At 37.9% G+C, this 22,852-nt stretch overlaps 1 protein-coding gene across 1 annotated transcript; it reads right to left on the minus strand.

Annotated features, from left to right (window-relative positions):
- Nucleotides 1–1,699: 1,699 nt before the first annotated feature.
- LOC131876430 (uncharacterized) lies at nt 1,700–3,021 on the minus strand. Its single transcript, XM_059221859.1, has 3 exons — nt 2,733–3,021; nt 2,166–2,429; nt 1,700–1,923 (listed from the first exon to the last, which is right to left on the minus strand). The coding sequence occupies exons 1-3, from the start codon at nt 3,019–3,021 to the stop codon at nt 1,700–1,702; spliced, it is 777 nt and encodes a 258-aa protein (XP_059077842.1).
- Between the last annotated feature and the right edge of the window lie 19,831 nt (nt 3,022–22,852).

Consider the following 22,852-nt stretch of genomic DNA (forward strand, 5'->3'; position numbering starts at 1 on the left):
TAAAATTGGGTTTTCATCCAATCCTCCTTGTAGCATTGTAAATTGTATCTGCATACAATTTCATCCTCACCTAGACCTCAACTTGGTGCTTTATCTTTCAGTGCCCGATGACTACTTTGATTCTGCTCACACCACCTTAGAAAATCATATTTTTACCTTATCTCTTGTCTCTGCCTCTAATGTAAGTCTCGATTCTCAAGACAAGGGTGATGGGTGCCCTGGTCGTAGCTCAAGACCAAGGTGCCCAATGCCCTAGTCTTCTCAATCAAGACCCAAATTTGGTCCTCAAAACGATTGATTGGGTAAAATTGTGGAGTAGAATTGGAAATAAGAATTGCCCTTATGTTCAGCTTTGGTATTGAGTATTTTGGTATTGGTTCCTCCAGTTTATACCTAAGTGAGTGTCAATCTGGGAAGCGTAAACTTATGAAAGATATTGTGGCTGTTTGCCTAAGGGATGAAGATAGTGATTTAAGTGGGGATGAAATGCAATTTAATCTTGAAATCAAATAAATAGGCTAAACCTAAACTAATTCACACTTCTAAATTAAATCAAACTTCCAAATTAAACCACACTTCATACTTCCTAGATTAGAAGATTGGATTGAAAGTTCTACTTCTTGTCGCACTTGTGCCAGGAATTGTCACAAACTATAAAAATAATAGTCCAATTACAAAATTTTTATTTAATTCAAAATATAAAAATCAAACAAAATGAACATTTAGATTCAATCCAAAGTAATCATAACATTGTAACAGATTATACTAAGAAATGAAGAGTTAAATGTTTGGAAATAATTGTATTCAACAATCTATTCAAATCAAATCAAACAAAATTAAAATTCAAACAATTTACACACAAACCAGACATTAATAATAAAATCACTGGGTAACCGTAGAATGGACCCTGCCTCCTTGGTCGCCAAGTGATAAAATACAAACACGAACTGTTGCTATGCACTAATCCTTCATAGTAATAATGAACACAGATTCATAGAGTTTAAACTTCACAAAGATCAGATATATTATATTTATTATCAAAGTTCAAATAGAAAGGCATATATATATCGATCATCTATACTAATAATAAGTTTTGTTTGTTTGGCCTATCGGCCGCTCAAAGCTTATAGTTTATTAAAGTAACAAAGGGCTGCAAGCCACTTATAGTTCAGTAAGACAAACTTTAAACAAACTTCAAACTATCTTTGATCAAAACGATCGATTATCAAACAAATTCTTTGTCAATTCCTTTCCACCGATCTCCCATGATTCTTGTACCCTTAACAACTTCGACCTCTTTCCTAACCATCCCCTATCATTTCAGACATAAAACAATCAACATTATTATAGTTTTCGATAATTTATCAATCCTAACTTCTTTTTCATATTTTATTAAATATTAAGGTTCCTTCAACAAATGGTGACAAGAAAATGGATAAATATAAAGGTAAAGAGGAAAATGTGGAGTAAAAATAATGGAATTTCCTGTGCTCATCATTTCCCTCCAGCTGGACAATTTGCATTTCCTCATGCTAGGGAATACAGGCTACAAACCGGGGGGAGCAATGAGGTTTTGGATAATGTTATTGATTTCATTGACCCACAGTTGTTGTATTGCTTGAATTTTCTACTTATTCTCTTGAATAGGCATATGAGAGGCTGCTAGTTTGTCAAATTATGCTCTGAGTTTACTTATCTCTTATGTCTGTGAATTGATAACAGAGTGTGCTTCTTGTAGCATCTCAAGTAAAGTCTGATTCTCTATCTGTAGTTTGACCACGTTGTCTTGCAAATCCTGAAACTCTTTCTCCTTTATCACTTTAGGGTCTTCCTCCTCAAATTCCTCTTCGGCTTCCTGTCTCTTAGTCCTGGATGATCGAACACTATTATCAACCAACTCATCTATTTTCTCCTTCTCATGTGCTATAAGAATGTGAGTTTTAGATTGTTCAACAACTTCCCCTTTTTCAAGGCTTTCTTGACTTACAACATACTTTGGTGTTCCAGGTGTTATCTATTGTCCGTTTCCATCACCACCCTCTTCTTCCATAATCTTTTCTTCAATCTTTTTACCATCAAAATAGTCCATTTGTTCTCCTGGATCCCCTACATTTTCTTCTGGATGCATATCTCCTGAATAACATTTCCTATTTCCTGATCCTGACCTTTTTCTGTTGATGGCACGTCCCCTGTTTCCTTTGGAGTGGCATCCCTTGTTTCCTTATTTTGATCATCTACAAGTAATGGACTACCATGCGAGGTACTTTGCACATCCTCTTGATCACTTTTAGGGGAATCCTCTGGAGACTTAATTGCTTGTTTCCTGGATTTAGGGAGTTCCCGTTCTTTCACCTTTTGCCGCTTTTCCTTACTAAATTCCCTGTTGAATTTTCCCCGTTTTTTAGTTACTTCAAACAGGACCACTAAATCTTCAGAATCCACCAAATTACTGGCTATTTTGCTAGGTTATCTAGCTTAGTAGGAGTGCCCAATTTATGTTTTTCCTTCCCGTCGTAGGATTTACTAGTGAGTGGTGGCTCTGATAATTTCTTTTTCCTACTGCATTGCTTACTTGGACTTGGGAGTTCTTCTAAATTTTTTTGTTTGTTTGCTTCCTTTGACTCTGTGGATTTGACGTGCTTCGGGTTGTTTTTCGTCCAAAACTTATGGTTTGTAGGGTTTGTGTGGACTGAGGCGAAGACCTAACAAGACTTATTTGGGCTTCTTTTTACTAATTTCCTCATTTTCACTAGATGATTCAATTCCTTTAGAAGTAGACTCCTCTTCAGAAGCCTCATCCTCAGAAACAGACGCCTCATCATAAGACTTATCTTTGGAGTAACCCTCTCCTGGAGATTCCTCTTCCTCAGAGGGCTGTGTGTCCTCATCATCTTGAGAATTGACAAGTGACTCCCAATCACGAGGTGGAGACAACAACTTCAATTCTTTGACTACCAGAAGTTTTGTCAAACAATGGTGGGATAAACAATTGGGTTTTCCACTTCTTACAGTTTTAGACATCCTTTGCAGAGCACGATGTAAGAAATATGGAACATTGCAGACCAATAATTTTCATCGCAAGTGCAACATTAATTTGAAATGTTGGGTGAAGACATACACATATCTGCCCTAACATGTGATATATTGGATGATAAATTTTGCAACCTCCTTCCAATCTCTGGGTAAATACTTCAATTTAGTGCCCTACCCAGAAACCATCTCAACAGACTGTCCTCTTTGCAGGAATTTCTTTTGAGTTGGCTTCAAATCCGTGGATTGCTTAAATTTCTTAGGAAAATTTTTCTCCCGTCAAAGGTAACCCACACACCTTAGCAATAGTTTCCACTGTGACTGTAATGTCCAAATCCCGAACAGTCGCTTTATGGTGGCGAAAGCTCTGGGAAAATTCTAATGCAACTTTTTCATCAAACCCCTTCAATATTTTCAAATAAACATTCCAGTTGGCTTTTTGAAACTCCTCATATGGTGCTATTTGTGCTTTCAAACCTTGCAAGGAGGTAGGTTCATGTCATGGGTGGTGATCTGTTGCCATTTTTTTTCATAAATTCACACTATAACTCAACACCAATAATGTGCAAACACGGTTTGGTAACAATGGTTTATGGTTTTCAAAAATAGTGGTAAATTTCAAATTATGGGGATTTGATAAAGGCAATAATTAGTTATCAAGGGAAATGTTGACCATTTCTGTGTCAACATAGCTACAGATCAGGCCTGAAATATTTTCACATAACCTGTGTGTTATGCACATTATGTTAGCAAGTGCAGAGGGGCTTTTTTGCCTTTACATCCTTTTCGGGGCTCCAAAATTCTATTTTTGAGACCCCTCCAGCCGATGATCTTAAGTGAGTTGACCGACTTCGGTCAACTCACTTAAGATCATCGACTGGAGGGGTCCCTATCATTGGCGGGCTGGTCTCTAAGTTCGTTCTTACCGGTTGGTGGTAAGGCTTTTAGCTCCTGCACCCCTGTAGGGTCCTTCTGCTCCTGCACCCTTGTAGGGTCGTTCTGCTCCCTTAGTTATGTTTTGCGGATGTGCGGTAACTTTTTCCCTTTCTCCCGCCTCCCCGCATGGTTCTTACTTGCTGCTAGTGTTGTTTTGCATGCATGTGAAGGGAAGGTTTTGGCTTCGCCCGCTTCCCCGCATGGTCTTTCGACTACTCCAATTCTATGTTGCGGGTGTGCGGGATGCTGGTTTTGCTTCTCCTTCTTCCTTGCATGGTCTTTTGACTGCTCTAGTTCTATGTTGCGGGTGTGTGGCATGCAGGATTTTCTTCATCCGCTTCCTCGCATGGTTTTCAACTTGTGCCACTGATCTCGCAGGTTAGCGGGCAGTTTGTTTCCCTTCGCCTGCTACTCCGCATGTTTCTGATTTGTCACCAGCCTTGTGTTGCGAGTGTGCGGGGGACTTGCTATTTTCCTCCTGCTTTCCCATGGGTTTTTTTTGGTGATGCAGTTTTGCTTTGCGGGCTTGCGGTGACAACTATGGTGGGCCTGACCCTTCCTCCAATGCAATCTCCACCGTCGATGATAACTTGAAATCCAATCCGACGACGACGACTAAATCTTTAGTTGGGCCTTTTGAGCACGTATATGGGGAGATCTCGTGCGTTCATCTGCGCGCGAGATCTCCTAATCGACGGTTGAAATTCAAATTTGCAGGAGCTGTTAGCATTTAACCCTTGCAGAAAGGTGGTTGTCCACCCGATGGTCAAGACATTTTTTGGACTCAGTCGGCTTCCATATCTGATCAAATTTTCGTCCAACCACTAGGGATCATCTCCATAACTTCTGACGTGACTTTGCAGGCAAGTTTTTGATGCCGCCCATGCTCATTCAATACTGATTGAGGAATTTTGTGCCTACAAACGCCATCCCAGTGCATTCAATTGCATAGATTTCCTCTTTTCTGCAAGGATTTTGTTTTTTCAAAGGTAGAGGACATTCTCAAAACCTGCTTTCAATACGCCATTAGATTAGTCGATCTGATCTTCTTCTCCTCTATGCTATTTTGTAACCTAACCCTAGTAGGGTTAGGATTTCCAGCTATGGTTTCATTTTGAGTTATGCCTCAACTATAAAGGCAATTTTTGTATCTTTCCTTGGGATCTTCTTTTCTTTCTTACCAGTTGAATATATATTTTCAGTGATTTGTAAATTTTTCCTTGCCCTTTCATTAATAAAATTATCTTTCTTGCCTTTATTCAGGTCTTGCAATTTGTGTAAGTTTTTACCTTCTTGTTTGAATGTGTTCTCATTTGCCTTCTTTAGTTGTAGGTGTCTGTGTTGATCCCTCTGTGGATGTTGATTGTGAACTAATCTTAGTTCCTCTCCTCATCCTATAGATTTCCAACCTTCACTCTTCCTTAGGAGGCTAATTAGTATAGAATATCGTGCATACTTGGGGTAGTTTTATTGGTGATTTGTGTAGATTATGTGCAGGAATATCGCATTCCTTCTAGGTGCAAACCTTATTTCCCTTCTTTCCTACATCCCCTCTTTCTCCCTTTTCCTTGTCAAGTCAGTAGATTAGGATTTATCAGTGTTGGGTTGGTCCAACGCTTGCACTCAGATGGATAGGAAGTCGGCCTTCTCCAGAGATTCAACCCCACTTTTGCAAGTCCCACAATTGGGAGGTTGTTTCCATGTTGCACAAGATTGATGATCAAGGTTGCTCATCAGATGAGCACAACTTTTCTGACAACAACCACCTAGACCCATGCAACCTGGAATGTCTAATAACTATTCTCCATTCAGGCCAAGTCAACCTACCTCCTTTTCAAATCAATTTGGAAGGTATGATAGTTGACAACAACCTATGCCTTATTATCAACCATGGCCTAATCAACATGTACCACAACCATGGCAATAATCTTAGAGGTCACAACCACAATACCCACAACAACCACAACAATTTCCACCTTATCCTCCACCTCCTATAGTCAATTCATATTAGCAACAACAACTTCTTCCACCTCCGCCAAATAATTAGTTGCCCCAACCAACACAACCGCCAAAAGCAACTCCAACCCACCCCAAATCCGAACAACAAAGAAGCACAACCAGTGTACAATAATGAAGTTGCAGGGTATCCTACCTATCCCATTAATACATTGGAAGTTGAGGGTGTACAACTAAGATCTGGAAATAATTTGTAGGGGCCAACCATTACAAAAGTTGAGGACTCGCTAGAGGATAATATTGAAGAATCACCAAGGCCTCCATTTCCTTATCAATTCAAAGAACAACCATCAAAACCCATAGTTCCTTCAACTGCTTTTGATATTATGAATGAATTGTAAAATTTAAATATTAAAATTCCTCTTTTGCAGGCAATTCAAGATGTTCTAGTGTATAAAAAAGCAGTAAAAGAGTTATGTGTACGAAAGCAGAAGAAGAAGAAGAAAGATACTAAAATAGTCCAAGCCATTGGACAACTTGTTGATTTAATATTGGGAAAGATCATCGTTCCTAAATATGTGGATCTTGGGAGCCTGATGATTAAGGTAAGAATAGGTAATATTCTTATCCCAAATAATCTTGTGGATTTAGGGACAACCATAAATGTTATGACCAATGAAACCAAGGAAAGATTAGCTCTGTAAGGTTTAAGACCAACACCAACAGTTTTGCAAATGGTAGATCATTTTTTGGTAAAACCAGAAGGTATGACATAACATATTATTATTTTTATTGATTCTTGGGAATATCCCACTGATTTTTGGATTTTACAACCCAAAATTAAGCTAGGGGGATACCCCTTAATTTTGGGAAGACCTTGGCTTGCAGCAGCTAATGCTTTTATTAATTGCAGGTCTCAGAACATAGTGATCTCTAATGGGGAGCAAATGAATCAATTAACATTGTATCCGCTAGCTCAACCTTTGTTGGAGATTGAAGATCCCCTTTGAGTTGATAGTGATTTGGAAGATTCATTACCGATCCTAACCATTGATCAAAGTCGAGATGTGGTGGGACCCTCGGAGGACAATGTTTTAATTTTTTTTTTCTAAAAAACCACTATTCACTTGGTAGTGTTTTAGAAAATTTGGTTTTCTGTCTAGATACTGATTGTCCATTTGGGAACTTCCCTTATGGAAATAATCTATGTTCTCTTCAACATTTTATTACATTGCATCAATTGTTACCTCACAAGTGTCTGTATAGCCAGTTCTTGATTTTTGAAAGTCCAAGTCCTTCACTTGCCACTGCTTAGATGTTTGTTGTAAGTTCACCTATGCAGTCCCAAGCTATGGAAATATTACCCAGAAAGACTCTCAATATAAATCCCAATTTGAGTCTTTCTTAGATAGATTGTCTAATTGCTATGTTGTGCACCAATGAAGAAGCCTTTGCATGTGAGTACCAAGATATGCGAGGAATTCATCCAACTACACACACACACATCATATTTATATAGAGGAAGGAAGTAGACCTGTGAGGCAACCCTAGAAAAGATTGAACCCTGTCCTACGAGAGATTGTTAAAGAAGAGCTTCAAAAGCTACTTAACGTAGGAGGTATACATGGATGATTTTACTATCTATGGGAACAATTATGAGGAAGCCAAAGCCAATCTTGAAAAGGTAATTAAAAGATGTATTGAGACTAATCTCTCTTCGAGTCATGAAAAGTGTCATATATTGATGACTGAAGGTATTGTTTTGGGCCATTACATTTATTCTAAAGGCATTGAAGTTGATCCTAAAAAGGTTCAAATAATACACAATTTACCTATACCCACTTGTCCTAAGGACGTTTGTAGCTTTCTAGGACATGCTGGATACTACAAAAGATTTATTCAAAATTTTAGTAAAATTACCTCACCACTTTTTCCTTGTTAGGTAAGGACATTACTTTCTCATGGAACAATGAATGCTAGCATACATTTGAGGAAATAAAAGGAAAGTTAATCTCCACTCCTGTGTTACAAGGATCAAATTGGGAATTTCCATTTCACATTCATATTGATGCCTCAAATAACTCAATGGGTGTTGTCCTTAGAGAAAAGAAACATTCAATCTTTTATTCCATTTATTTTATTAGCAAAAACTTCACAGGTGCTAAGGTAAATTACACTGTAATTGAAAAAGAATTTTTGGTTGTGGTATATGCGGTAAATAAATTTCGCCATTACATTACTAGTTATAAGGTTTTCATTCATATTGATCACTCTGCAATTATATTTTTAATGAATAAAGTAGTCGTTACTGGAAGAGTGATTTGATGGTTATTGTTATTACAAGAATTTGACATAACTATATTTGATCAGATTGGTTGAGAAAATGTGGTTGTAGATTTCTTGTCAAGACTCCAACAATAGGATGAACCAATACCAGTTGTTCATGTTTTTCCTGATGAGCATCTTTTTGCAATTTCAGCAAAAAGCCAATGGTTTACTGATATAGCAAACTATCTTGTCACGTGTCAATTTCCACCACATTTCTCTCCAAGGGAACGTCAAAAGCTGATTGGACTCAGTGGTTAGTACACATGGATTGATGGATTGCTCTTCCACACAAGGATTTATAATGTCATGCATCGATGTGTTCCCGAATACAATGTCTTCGATATACCTCATGCATGCCATATAAAAATCTACAAAGGACATTTTGCTGCTCAAAGGACCACCAACAAAATCCTCACCATAGGGTACTACTGACCAACTATCCACAAAGACTGTAAGAAGCAAGTGCAACACTGTAATAAGTGCCAGCACATGGGTCGTCCTACACACTTGGATGAGATGCCTCTACATCTCCAGCTTTCTATTGAACCATTTAAAAAATGGGGGCTTGATTTTGTGGGACCCGTCAACCCTCCATCTTAGAACAAAGAGTAAATATTGGTTTGTATAGACTATGTGACCAAGTGGGTAGAGGCGATTGCTCTAAAACATGCTAGGGACACAAAGGTAGCTGAATTCCTCATTTTTTGAGATCTTTACAAGATTTGGCATTCCACAAGAGATAATCACCAATCAAGGACCTCAATTCACATCATAACTCATTTCTACTTTGGTTCGAGAGTATGAAATCTGACATCGCGAGTCCTCTCTGTATCATCCTCAAGCCAATGGGCAAGTTGAAGTTACCAATTGAGAAATTGAAAATATTCTTACCAAGACAATTGCTCTTCATAAGCGTGATTGGGTTGCATGACTCCCTAAAGCTGCCTATCGTACAACGTGGAAGATCACCATTGGTCTGAACCCTTATGAACTTGTTTATGGTAAGAGAATTGTTATTCCTATCGAGTTTGAGATGAGAACTCTTTGCACTGCACTCTAGCTAGGTATGAGTCTTTCTAATGCACAAAAAGATCGTATTGCTCAAATACACTCCTTAGATGAATTACACCAGGAAGCTCTTTTTCATGCAAAGATAGTTCAAAAACAACGTGCTCTTTGGCATGATCACTTCATCCGACAGTGATCCTTTCAGTTAGGTGATTGGGAACTCTTATATGATTCTCTCTTCCAGGATTTCAAAGGAAAGTTTCACACTCGGTGGCTTGGACCTTATGAGATTAAGGTTTTCTATGATAATGGTGCTGTTAAGCTTCACACTCTATATGGCCCTCGTTATCAATGGTCACCATTTGAAGCTATAAAAGCGACCTATTTCTAAGGAAGATTTTGTTTCTAGTTTGTCTAAGGAACTCCATTTTCTTGATCTAGAGTTCCCATTGCCTCTTCAACTACTTTTTAGGTATTTGTCAATAAATAAATAAATAAAAGCAATAAAAGACCCAACAATGAAAACATCCAACCGTTATTGGCCAGTTACTATTTCAAAACCAAGTTTTCGACGAATGGTAATTGCACAATAAACCTGGATGTGAAAACTGGATTCCTAGCACCTCCAGATAGCATTGGGTTGAAAACCGAGTAATCGACAACCTACTGTTGAAAAAAAATAAAAAAATAAAAAACCTCAGGTATGGTTCTTGTCATCTTTTTGACATGAACCTACATGTGCCTTACTCTTGTGACTCTGCCGTGTGCCACATTCATAGGACGTTGTCCCCATGGCTCTTCCTTCCTTGATCATCACCGATTTCCCTCTGACTTGGTCCTTATGTGGACTTGGACGGTTATTGCCTACATGGTCTTCTTTGACCACGTCCCTATGCAATTTGCATTATACAAGGACGCTGTCACTACTGGGTCATGCCATCCAACATGGTGTACTTACTATCGTCCTATTCTATTGCGCTTGGCACATGTCCCACCTTGGTCTTTGATGATTGCTTCTAGTTATATCTATGAAGATCTTCTATCTCCTACCTGTCTCTATCATAACTTCCTGTGCGTTTCATCGTACTTCTTATCGACCTATTCCTTGCTTTGTGTCTGGACCTGCCACCTTAGCATCTCGTTCATGTTGATCAGTAACACAGTTTTCTTGGTTTATTTTTCTTATTTTATTGCATATTATGTGTTTTCTTTTATCAAATGTGGATGGTCCAACAAATCAGCTAGGGGGAGGGCATTGCCACCTTCATTATTTCGATGATTTTCCTTAGTTTCCACTATTTCCTATTGTCACAAAAGTTGTACCTGTTTGATGAGCAACCTTGATCATAAACCTTGTGCAACATGGAAACAACCTCCCAATTGTGGGACTTGCAAAAGTGAGGTTGAATCTTTGGAGAAGGCCGACTTCCTATCCATCTGAGTGCAAGTGTTGGACCAACCCAACACTGATAAATCCTAATCCACTGATTTGACAAGGAAAAGGGAGAAAGAGGGGATGTAGGAAAGAAGGGAAATAAGGCTTGCACCTAGAAGGAATGCAATATTCTTGCACATAATCTGCACAAATCACCAATAAAACTACCACAAGTATGCAAAATATTCTATCCTAATTAGCCTCCTAAGTAAGAGTGAAGGTTGGAATTCTATAGGATTAGGAGAAGAACTAAGATTAGTTCACAGTCAACATCCACAGAGGGATCAACACAGTCACCTGCAACTAAAGAAGGCAAATGAGAACACATTCAAACAAGAAGGTAAATACTTACACAAATTGCAAGAACTAAATAAAGGCAATAAAGATAATTTTATTAATGAAAGGGCAAGGAAAAATTTACAAATCAATGAAAACATATATTCAACTAATAAGAAAGAAAAGAAGATCCCAAGGAAAGATACAAAAATTGCCTTTATAGTTGAAGCATAACTCAAAATGAAACCTAAGATGGAAATCCTAACCCTACTAGGGTTAGGTTACAAAATAGCAGAGAGGAGAAGAAGATCAGATCGACCGATTTGATGGTGTATGGAAAGCAGGTTCTAAGAATGTCCTCTGCCTCTGAAAAAATAAAATCCCTTCAAAAAAGAGGAAGTCTTTGCAATTGAATGCACTGCGATGGTGTTTGCAGGCACAAAATTCCTTAATCCATATTGAATGAGCATGGGTGACATAAAAAAGTTGCCTGCAAAGTCACGTCAGAAGTTATGGAGACGATCCCTGGTGGTTGGATGAAAATCTTATTAGATATGGCTGGTAACTAAGTTGAAAAAATGTCTCAACCATCGGGTCGACAACCACCTTTTTGCAAGGGTTGAATGCTAACGGATCTTGAATTTGAATTTTAGCCATCGGTGAGGAGATCTCACACGCAGATGGACGTGCGAGATCTTCTCATATGCGTGCTCAAAAGGCCCAACTAAAGATTAAGTCATCACCGTCCGATTGGATTTCAAGTGATCATTGACGATGGAGATTGCAATGGAGGTAGGGTTGGGCCCACCACAACTATCACCCGAAAGCTCATAGAGCAGAATTGCATCGTCAAAAGGAACCCGCAAGAGGAAAATAGCAAGTCCTCAAGACACACACAACACAAGGCTGACGACAAATGAGAAACATGCAGAGTAGCAGGCAAAGGGAAACAAACTGCCTACTAACCCGCGACATCAGATGGCACAAGTTGAAAATCGTGCAGGGAAGTGGGCGAAGCAAAACGTGCATCCCACACACTCGCAATATAACACTAGAGTAGTTGGAAGACCATGCGGGGAAGCGGGCAAAGCCAAAACTTGCCCTCCGCATGCCCGCAAAAGAACACTAGCAACAAGTAAGAACCATGTGGGGAGGTGGGAGAAAGGGAAACAATTCCCACACACCTGCAAAACAAAACTGAGGGAGCAAGAGGACCTTGCAGGGGTGCGGGAGGAAAAGGACCCTACAGGGGTGTAAGAGCCAGAAGCCTTACCACCAACCAATAAGAATGAACTCAAAGACTGGCCCACTAATGATAGGGACCCCTCCAATTGGTGATCTTAAGTGAGTTGACCAGTGAAGCCGGTCAACTAAAAAAATAGAATTTTGGAGCCCTGAAAAGGATGTAAAGGAAAAAAGGGCCCCTTTGGACTTGCTAACATAATGCACATAATGCATAGGTTACACGAAAATATTTCAGGCCTGATTTGTAGCTAAGTTGACACAGAAATGGTCAACAGTGGCCAAGGACGTCTAGATGCCATAAGTAAATATGTTCTTTACTATATTCAACTTCTGCCATATCTACAAGAAGGGGTCTTAGAATTGAATGCCTACTAGCTTCCTCTAGGGATGATATTTTTGTTCTATTATAGGGGCATTCCTTAGTACCATGTTTCTTCCTACAGGTTAGACAAAAGACTGCCAAGGCTTTTTTATCTTCTTCCCGTTTCTTTCGAGTATAAAGAATATCTATATGTTTACCCATATAACTTAACAAATTAGTTTTTAGGTCTTCAAGTAATGTACCGAGTTCTCTTTTAGTGATACTTGATGTACCTCCTCCTGCCAAGTTACTCCTCGTATATCCTCGCATTTTCTAGGGAGATTGTGAATAATTCCTTCATGCTTCACAAATATCTTCAAAACGTGCTTTAGAAATATCACCCCAACCCACAATTTGATTCAATATTTCCATGCAATCATCCTGAATTCCCCTAAGAAACAACATTTTAATGGTATCATTAGTCAAACCATTTTGTCGGGCTCATTGAAGACTAAACATGAACCGCTCTAAATAATCTTGCATTGTCTCTTCCTCACGTTGTGTCATATGAAAGATCTCATCTCGTACCTCCTTAGTCTTGCAATATTCTTGATATTTTGCAAGAAAATTTTCATTCATGTTGTCCCATGTGTGAATTGACTATGATCCAAGACTCATAAACCAATCAAGTGCTACATCTTTCTAGGTAGTTGGAAACAATTTTAGTTTATGTGCATCATTTCGATAATCATAGCTATTACACAAAACTTCAAATTCAAATAAAAACACATCAGGACCTTCCATAGTCAGCCCCCTAAATACTGGCAAAGTAGAGTGAGGGATATTTTTCATAGGAGTATCTTCAATAGGGTCAACAATAGGGAGCGAAAAAAGTTACATGATTATTATGTGCAAGTATCCCCCTATTGTTGTTGTTGTTATTATTGTCACCCATATTGTCTTCAGATGCCCAAGGAGTGTAAACGATTATGAATGGATTTTCAATAGGCTTCCCACTACATAGTTCAAAAGAATTAACAAATTGCTTAGAAAATTTTGGAGTAATTAGTGGCTCTTGAGGGAACTCAGGAATTGTCTGTGATATGCTAGGTGGAGAAACAATAAATGGTTCTATAACACACTTTTCTAAATCATGCTCAATTGTTACTTGTTCAATCAATGCTAATGGGTTTTTTTTTTTTTTTTTTCGATTTTGGCTTTCCTTATTTGGAACTGCTTGTTGTATCTTTCTTTATGAATCTACCTTTACTATCCCTATTGCGATTCATGCACCTATATGATCTATAACAGTGCAAACCAAAGTTAATCACCTAGGCAAGGTTGACAATTGCGCGAACTTTTGCCTTGGCGCAACGGTCCTAACTTAACTCACTGTGATTTCACACCTTTAATACCTTTCCCCAACAACAACGCCAAAATGATTGGGTAAAAATGTAGAGTAGAATTGGACATAAGAATTGCTCTTATGTTCAGCTTTGGTATTGATAATTTTGGTATTGGTTTGTCGAGTTTATGTCTAAGTGAGTGTCAATCTGAGAAGCGTAAACTTATGAAAGGTATTGTGGTTGTTTGCCTAAGGGATGAAGATAGTGATTTGAGTGGGGATGAAATGCAATTATTTAATCTTGAAATCAAACAACTATGCTAAACCTAAACTAATTTACACTTCTAAATTAAATCAAACTTCCAAATTAAACCACACTTCACACTTCCTAGATTAAAAGATTGGGTTGAAAGTTTTGCTTCTTGTCGCACTTGTGCTAGGATCTGTGACATGAACTATCACATACTGGTAAAAATAACAGTCCAATTACAAAAACTTTATTTAATTCCAAATATGAAAACCGACCAAAATGAACATTTAGATTCAATCCAAAGTAATCGTAACACTGTAACAGATTCTACTAAGAAATGAAGAGTTAAATGTTTGGAAATAATTGTATTCAACAATCTATTCAAATCAAATCACACAAAATTAAAATTAAAACAACTTACACACAAACCATACATTAATAAGGAAATCACTCAGTAACCGTAGAGTGGGCCCTGCCTCCTTGGTCAACAAGTGACAAACTACAAACACAAACTGTTGCTATGCACATCCTTCATAATAAGAATGAACGTATATTCACAGAGTTTAAACTTCACACAGAGATATTATATTTATTATCAAAGTTCAAATCTACAGGCATATATATATATTGTAAAGCGGAAAAATGATCGAACCCTAGTTGCTCTCCCCTCTTCCAACTCCAAGGAGAGAGAAGGGAGGTCGCTAGGGTTGATGGTTTTCACTTAGGAGACTTTACATTCAAAAGAGGGGTTGAAACCCACAAGATCCAATCCCACACAATGCGAGATTGGATTCTAAATGAGTTTCAAGGGTTAAGACAGCAAGGCTACCCTCTTTTGTAAAGAATGTTGATAAGAGAATTAAGCTAAGAATGCATGGAAAGTGAGAAAGATTCGCTTATAAACTGAGATAGGGATATAGGATGAAGCTGCGGACTTGGAATTAGCAGTAAAATGTCGATACGACGCTGTCCTGCAAATTTGAGCAAAAGTTGACGGGACGATGGCGCTCGACATGCACACGGTCCTTCGAAAAATCCGCGAAACGAAGGGGGATCTGTTCGTCTCTGCACAAGGATTCCAGATCTTCAATTTCAGCCGTGTACCTGCAACCTACACACAGAAAAGCGAAGACAATTGGGGGGTTAGGGATTAGGGGTTTGCCTTTAGGTCAAACCCCGGTTTTGGAATTAACCAATAAATGAGAAATGCTGTAAATGTAAATGTCTGTAATGTAAAACAAGTACTAATACCTTGTTGTAAGGATGTTTGTATCCTTATGTGCGAAGGTATAGATGTTGTTGTATGTTGTATGTTGTAGTAGTATGTGATCTCCTCTTCAATGGTTGAATCCTTGTCTTGAATGCAACACTTAGCCTTGAATGGAGACTTAGAAGGAATGCTTGAATGCTTGAATGCTTGAATGTTTGAATGTTTGAGTATCGTTTCCACGCCTTTTTCATCCATCCAAATGGGAGAGGAAAATGTAGTTTATATACTTGTCAATTAGGGCTGATAGACTGATTTTCCCGACCTTAGGCCGACCAGGAAATGTTATTTTCCAAATTGCAAACAAAAAGACCCGAAGTCCCATAGGAGACCGGGCCCAAAATAGGGCCAGGGACTAGGGCACTGGGCGCCCTGGTCCTGAAGGACCAGGGCGCTGGGCGCTCTGGTCCCACCTCCCGGGACAACAGGGTGCAAGGAGGGATCAAGCCAGGGTGCAAGAAAATGCAGTTTTTAGTGTCATAAACAGGTTTCGGGGTCTCCATTCAGGTTGCGTGTTGCGTCGCCATCGTGAAGACCAAAATGCAGTCGAAATTGCAAGTGTCGCAATTTTAGGACGCTACATATATATATATATATCGATCATTTATACTAATAATAAGTTTTGTAACTTGTTTGGCCTATCAACCGCTCAAAGCTTATAGTTTATGAAAGTAACAAAGGGCTACATACCACTTATAACTGTAGACACTTAAAATTGACTTGTCTAATTAAATAAATATTTTATTTATTTTATCCTAAGTCTTCTATTAATTAAATAAATCTTTATTTATTTAATTAATTCATTTAATCCTCTTCTAGCCCTTTTCTAATTTAAATAAATACTTTTATTTATTTAAATTGTCCTTTTCCTAAATTAAATAAATATTTCTTTTATTTAATTGATCCCACTTCTTCTATTAATTAAATAAATCTTTTTTTTAAATTAATTCATTAGCTTTTTCTTCTATGACACATGTCACTTATCTCTTAATCCTCTCTTACCTACCCCCTTCATCATTTTATTATTTCTTCTATCTATCCTTTAATCTTAGCCAACCATTTATCCTCTTCACCTTTTAATCTTATCCCTCCATTTCCTAAAGTGGCTTCTATATAAGAGGATGCTCCCTTCATTATCAACCCTAATCATTGAATCGACCAATCAATCTTATGCAATCAAGTCTTCTTGTGATCAAGCATCTTCAACCACAATTCATTTTTTGTTGAGCTCTTGTGCACACATAAAATCTGAGAGCAAATATAATAAACAAGATCAATAGAGATAGGAGACAATCGATATTGAAACCCTACTTGACATGTGAATGGTAATATTGTTCATTTTGTTGATTTACATGATCTTAGGTATCTCTATTGGTGTATGGTGAGTGTTTGGTTGTAGAACTAGGGTTTATTGTGGTTAGATCTTTAAGGTTTTACAATAACTTTTCATCATCATTTTTCACAGTATACATTTTGGCATGCCCGGTGGGACCCTTGTCCCTTTTTATTTCTAACACTTTATTTGCAGATTTAGATTTTTAGTAGAGTTGTAGGTCGGATTTGTGACAATTCTAATTTATTCCGCATCTGCGTTCAGGTTTCACGTTTGTACTTTTTGTTTTTCGTGTTTCTATTTTCTATCGGTTTTGTAGGTTTCAGATCCCGAAATCGCGCATGAGCATCATATTATCGCGTTTGTGAATATAAATCACGTCTGGATTGGATATTGTCACATTTTTGCATTTTTCCATTTGTTGCAGGAGTAGGTTTTTGAAAATCGCGTCTGTGATTCATATTTGTACGTTTCTGCCCAAAAAGCGCGTTCGTGTAGCCTTCTTTTGTGTCTCTGTTTTCTGTTAGTTTTGCAGATTCCAGATCTCTAATTTTGCGTTTGTGCCTTACATATTTGCATCTGTGTTCGGAAAGTTCGTTTGTGTTCGATATAATTAGGTTTTTGTTTAAGTTTTTAGTGTCTTTTTTGTTTTGGGATTTTCAATTTGTTTTTGGCCTAACCCCTTGCATTTGACTAACAAAGTGGTGCAACTATTTTGAAAAAAAAAATATCGTATTGTCGAAGGCCCCCTTTCACATTTCGATTTGGATTTTTAAAATTGACCTAACTAGTGTGCTTAAGGGTTGGGGTAATCTGTCAAAACTACTAATCATTTGTTGTAGGGGTAATCTAGGTGTGTGTCTTTGGATTTTTAGTCTAATTAGGGTCACATCTCTTTTCATTTGGGGTTAAAGACCTTGTTTGAAGTGTTTGGTGCTCTTTGCACATTTTATGTTTACAAGCTTAGATTTGATAACAAAAGTATCCTCTCCCTTTGTCTTCCATTGGACCTTGGGTGTAAGAGAAATTGTTATCATCTTCAATTTAGGTATGAGGGCCTATCTCCTTGGTAGCCCATAAGGCCAAGTGAGAGAGCACGACCCAAGTGGTACTTCTTCTATCTACTATATAAATTAATACGTTAGGTGAAAGCCGTGATGACTTGGTGACATGTATCTACACCGACGGTTCTCCCTAGTATCCACACTTGTGTTGGATGCACTAAAAATCTTCTTTGGGGATTAGGAGTGGGTTCTTAAATGAGCCGCTATGACATGGGTAGACACCAAGGACTGCAGAAGTTCCCCCACTAAACACCTTTGTTGTAGAGGCCAAAAATCCTTGCATTTGATGGTTCAGGAAGTGCGGATCGTACCCCGTAGATACTGCTCATGTACCCTTTCATGTTGAATCCCTCATTTGATCTTTGATCTCTTGAGGTAAGAGAATCTGGTATGCTTGAGAAGTGAGTGTCGTGGTGGGGGAGCTAGTGCTACCAAAATCTTTAGTTGTTCCCTTGTTTGAGGTATTTCTATGTCGGGGGGGTGGGGGGGGGCATTGAATGGTTTCTCTTTCCAGCCTAGGTTGTGCATGTTTTCAATTGTCTTCAATTTGTGCTATACCAGTGAAAATCTTTTGAACATAAACAAAAACATTTTGGACAAACACACCTTAAGACATTGTGTCTTCATTTTTTGCTGTGTTTTCTTGCCATAAAAATATTCAACATCAAGATTTGTTCATATTCAACAAATTTACATTTGGAGAGAATTTGATATTTTATTAGAAACAACATCTGTGACAGTTTAAACCACGTCTATGCACAGTAGAATCATGTTTTTGTCAAAAAAAAAACATTGTTAGTGCAACAGTTTTAACATCGTCTTTGTTCCGTGAATACATGTATGGGTTCAGAAACTATGCCTGTGCAAGTAGAATCGTCTTTTTGTCAGAAAGCAAAACATTGTCAATTCAACAGTTAAAATTGCATCTGTGTCATCTAAAACTGCGTCTTTGATTAGAAAGCATGTTTATGCATAACAATTCCACGTCCGTATTTTATAATACATTTTGCAAAACCTGAAAAGAGGAAAACATGCTTAAATTTTTAGATTTAAAGAGCTTCTAAGGCATTTCCTACAGGGTTTTATCATTTTCAACCAACTGGTCTTGGTCACATATTTGTCCATCATTTCCCTTCATTTGTAATACCTCATACACATTTTCCAAACTAGAGTCAAAAGGTTGCTTTGTGGTCCTCATCATATCTTACAAACTTTGTACAACATATCACTAAGTGGTTCTCACATCAGATCTATCATCTTAGGGTCCCATTTGGTCCTCTTTAGTCAAGATCAACTTACCTCATCAAGAGATCTATCATCTCTTTGGAAGATACACCTTTCTTTAGACCCAACTTATCTTGGACTTATACTTTTGGACATTGCAAGACAACCCTAGATTATTTCCATCTCATATCCTTTCTTGATCTTCCATACTCTTCACATTTTCTTCCATTCTTCATTTTAGCCAAGGTCAAGTTCATGGTTGAATTCCATTCCCAAAGGTCTAGAAGAGAAGCCGAAGATCTAATATCTCTCAACATGAGTACCTATGAGTTTGATGGAGACAAATTTTACAAACCATTTGACAATCGCAGTAATATACCAGACAATGACAATGAGAACAACAATGATAATGACAATACATCTATCACTTCTATAGACATTGAAGAGAATATCATAGATCCAAGGTTCAATAGATTGGTTGAGGAAATCATGAGAAGAGATAGACAATACTTCTTCCAAGTCATGACACAAAGTGGAATGAAGCTACCTCATGATTTTGATGTGTCATGAATTATAGAGGACCCTAATCAAGGAAATTACACAAATGCAAATCCTAGAGGACATAATCGTGGTAATAGGAGATAGCGTTTTTTGCCTAATTCACCTTCATCCTTATTTCAAAAACCAGAAGTTCCCAATACCTATGCTCATGCTAATTTACTAGGAAATCTCATGAACAACCCCGTAGTCGTCCTTTCCCATGGAGAAGAAATGCTACCACACATGTTCATGATAATACTCAAGATCATACCCATACATACAATTACACCCAAGCAAACATTCAAAATCATGACACGAGGAGACCCCATGTCGGATTTGGGGGCAATATTCAAGATCATTCTTATGATACCTCCTATCCTCATGGTCATGACATGTATCGACCTAGACCTAGTGATCCTCATTACAATACTATTCCAAGTGGTCCATATGCAAGCTATAACTATGTTCCTCCTCCATATGAACACATCTGTGATGAATACCATCCATACATGAATTATATCCCTCTTCCTCCACCCAGTGGTTTAGGCATGGGACTAGCTCAAAGAGAAAAGACACCATCTAAGAATGACTTGCAACAACAAATCAAGGATTTGCAAAAGAAAATGGCGGACATGAATACACAAAAGCAACAATATACAATTAAAGATATATGTCCTTATCCATTTGACAGAAGCATTGCAATGCCTCCATTTCCTCCACATTTTGTGACACAAAAGTTTGACAAATATAAAGGTAAAGGGGATCCTAAGGCACACATAAGAGAATTTTTCATAGCTTGTGTCGAGGTAGCAGGAGAAGAAACATACTTGATGAGATTATTGCCACAAAGCTTAGGTGGACAAGCTATGGAATGGTTCTCCCAACTTCCACCTGGAATCAAATCATGGACTGATTTAGTAGAAGATTTGATGCAACACTTCTTATACAACATTAAAACCTATGTGTCAGTGATCACCTTGTGTAATACAAAATAGAAAAATAGGGAATCTTTTCCTTCATTTTTACAATGATGGAGAGGTCTTGCTAGTCGATGCTCTGTGATATCCCAAAAAACTAAATGGTAGAAATGTTCACTCAAAACATCAATAAATACATTGGATATGAACTAATAAAAGTTTTTTTATCTACTTTCAAAGAGGTCATTAAGAAAGGATTGGCAACAAGAAAATTCCTTATTGAATAAGGTGTCATAAAGCTATTAAAAGAAAGCAAAGAGGAATCAAATGAGAAAGACAAGCCCTTCTTTTGGAACAAGAATAAGAACATAGTCAATGATGGGGTAGTAGATGCAAATGTTGTAAAACCAAAAGTGACTTTCCCTAGTGTAAGTTCATCCAACTCAAACAATCAAGTGAACACTCAAAGGACATCAAAGCCTCGAAGAAAATACACTCCATTGGGAGAGCCAATTGAGACAACATTCAAGAAATTGGTTGCAAACAAGCTCATAACACTACCAGATAATCCACCTTACGAACCAAAATTAAAACTTGCATGGTGGAATGATGATGAGTATTGTGAGTATCACAAGAGAAAAGGACACACAACTAACAATTATCAAAGATTGAAGGATGTTATACAAGACCTTATTGACAAGGGTGACATAGAAGTGGATGGTCATACCTCAAATGAAGAACATGCAATGTTTAAGGACCCATTCCCTAAACATTATAAGGGAAAAGACAAAACAGATAATCAAGCCAACTATACTAAAATGTCCTATCTTTATGACTCGACTGTTAACCACATTTTCAGTAGACAATTATGTTTCTACCATTATTATAAAGGATAAACTCCTGAAGGTTCTACTCAAAGGAGTAAAGTTGTTTTAAAAGGAATTGGACCATCTTCTTCATCCTCCAAAGATGAAACCTCTTAATGTAATGTCACAACCTGTCGAGATAAAGTCACCTTGCAAGGTGTTCCATCCAAGACCACAACCTCATAATCTACCAAAAATGAGTATGACCTTGTAGATCAATTAGGGAAGACACCCGCCCTCATTTCTATCCTTGAGCTTTTATGCATATCTCCTTTGTTGGCATTGTGGTGTCATTAATGTCAATTGGTATAGGATGGCAACCAGTGAAAAATTTAAGAAATCCCCCCCCTTGGACAAGGTGTAAAAACCTGGCGAAAGTTGTATAATTTTGAGGAAAATTTTAATTTTACTGGCGAATTTTTGTAGTTTACGGAGAAAAATAATAGTCTCCATTGGCGAATTAGCCATGATCACTCAAAGTTTGTGAAAAATCCTGGCGAATTAGCCATGATCACTCAAAGTTTGTGAAAAATCCTGGCGAATTGTATTGCTTTTAAAACCCAAAAAGTAATTGCATGGGCGAATGGTAATGTTTTTAAAACTAGAAAAATATTTGCATTGGTGATTTCAACCTATTTTCAAACCATAAAAATAAAATATTGGCGATTTCAAGCTATTTTCAAACCATAAAAAACAAATATTGGCGATTTCAAGCTATTTTCAAACCATAAAAAAAAAATATTGGCGATTTCAAGCTATTTTCAAACCATAAAAAAAAAAATTGGCGATTTCAAGATATTAACTTTAAGTAATTAAAACACGTGGCACACAGTCGTCAACTCTATGCCTAGAAGATTGCCCATTAGAAAATATCGCGACCTAACGACAAGCCCTTACGACTCTCTCTATCTCCAACTCGCAAGCTGAAAATGCTAAGCCTTCTTAACCTCAAGATCTAGCGACTGAGGGAAACTAAACTGGTACTCGCCAATTCTCGACCACAAATGTTAAGTCCTCGTCACCGCAACGACTTGGAGATAGTGGTAACTTTAACCCTTATCGTGTACTCACCAACATAAAACTATTTATCTCTTAACCGCTAGCACTTCACTTGCAAGCTCATGACTTGATTAGGTCTTCAGACATTTAACTTCATGAGCTGGCGATAACCATTAAACCTAACCACAAACTGTCTAGTCGCTAGCTCGTGACCTAAACAGGCTAACATTAAACAAACATGAGAGCTAGCGACAACTGTATGAAATGAGTTACTCGCTAACTCTTGCGGCTATAATGTGTGACATCAGACCAACTCGAGACCTCACGACCAAAGCAATTTCACTAACAAGCTCCAACTCAGTAACATAAAACGCTAACACCCAAAAAGCTAGAGACCTCGCAATGTAAACCCAAACCAACTTGTCGCTAGCTCGCGGCTTGATCACGTCTTCAGACATTTTACCTTGTGAGTTGGCGATAACCATAAAACTTAACCACAAACTATTTGGTCGCTAGCTCGCAACCTAAAATT

This window comes from Cryptomeria japonica, chromosome 1 (genome assembly GCF_030272615.1).
Source record: "Cryptomeria japonica chromosome 1, Sugi_1.0, whole genome shotgun sequence".
Lineage (NCBI taxonomy): Eukaryota > Viridiplantae > Streptophyta > Pinopsida > Cupressales > Cupressaceae > Cryptomeria > Cryptomeria japonica.

Coding starts and splice junctions, on each gene's coding strand:
- LOC131876430 (XM_059221859.1), bottom strand. CDS start 3,021: ATGTCTAAAACTGTAAGAAGTGGAAAACCCAATTGTTTATCCCACCAT. Junction 2,430..2,732: donor TAGTGAAAATGAGGAAATTA/GTAAAAAGAAGC, acceptor TGGATTCTGAAG/ATTTAGTGGTCCTGTTTGAA. Junction 1,924..2,165: donor CGTGCCATCAACAGAAAAAG/GTCAGGATCAGG, acceptor ACATTCTTATAG/CACATGAGAAGGAGAAAATA.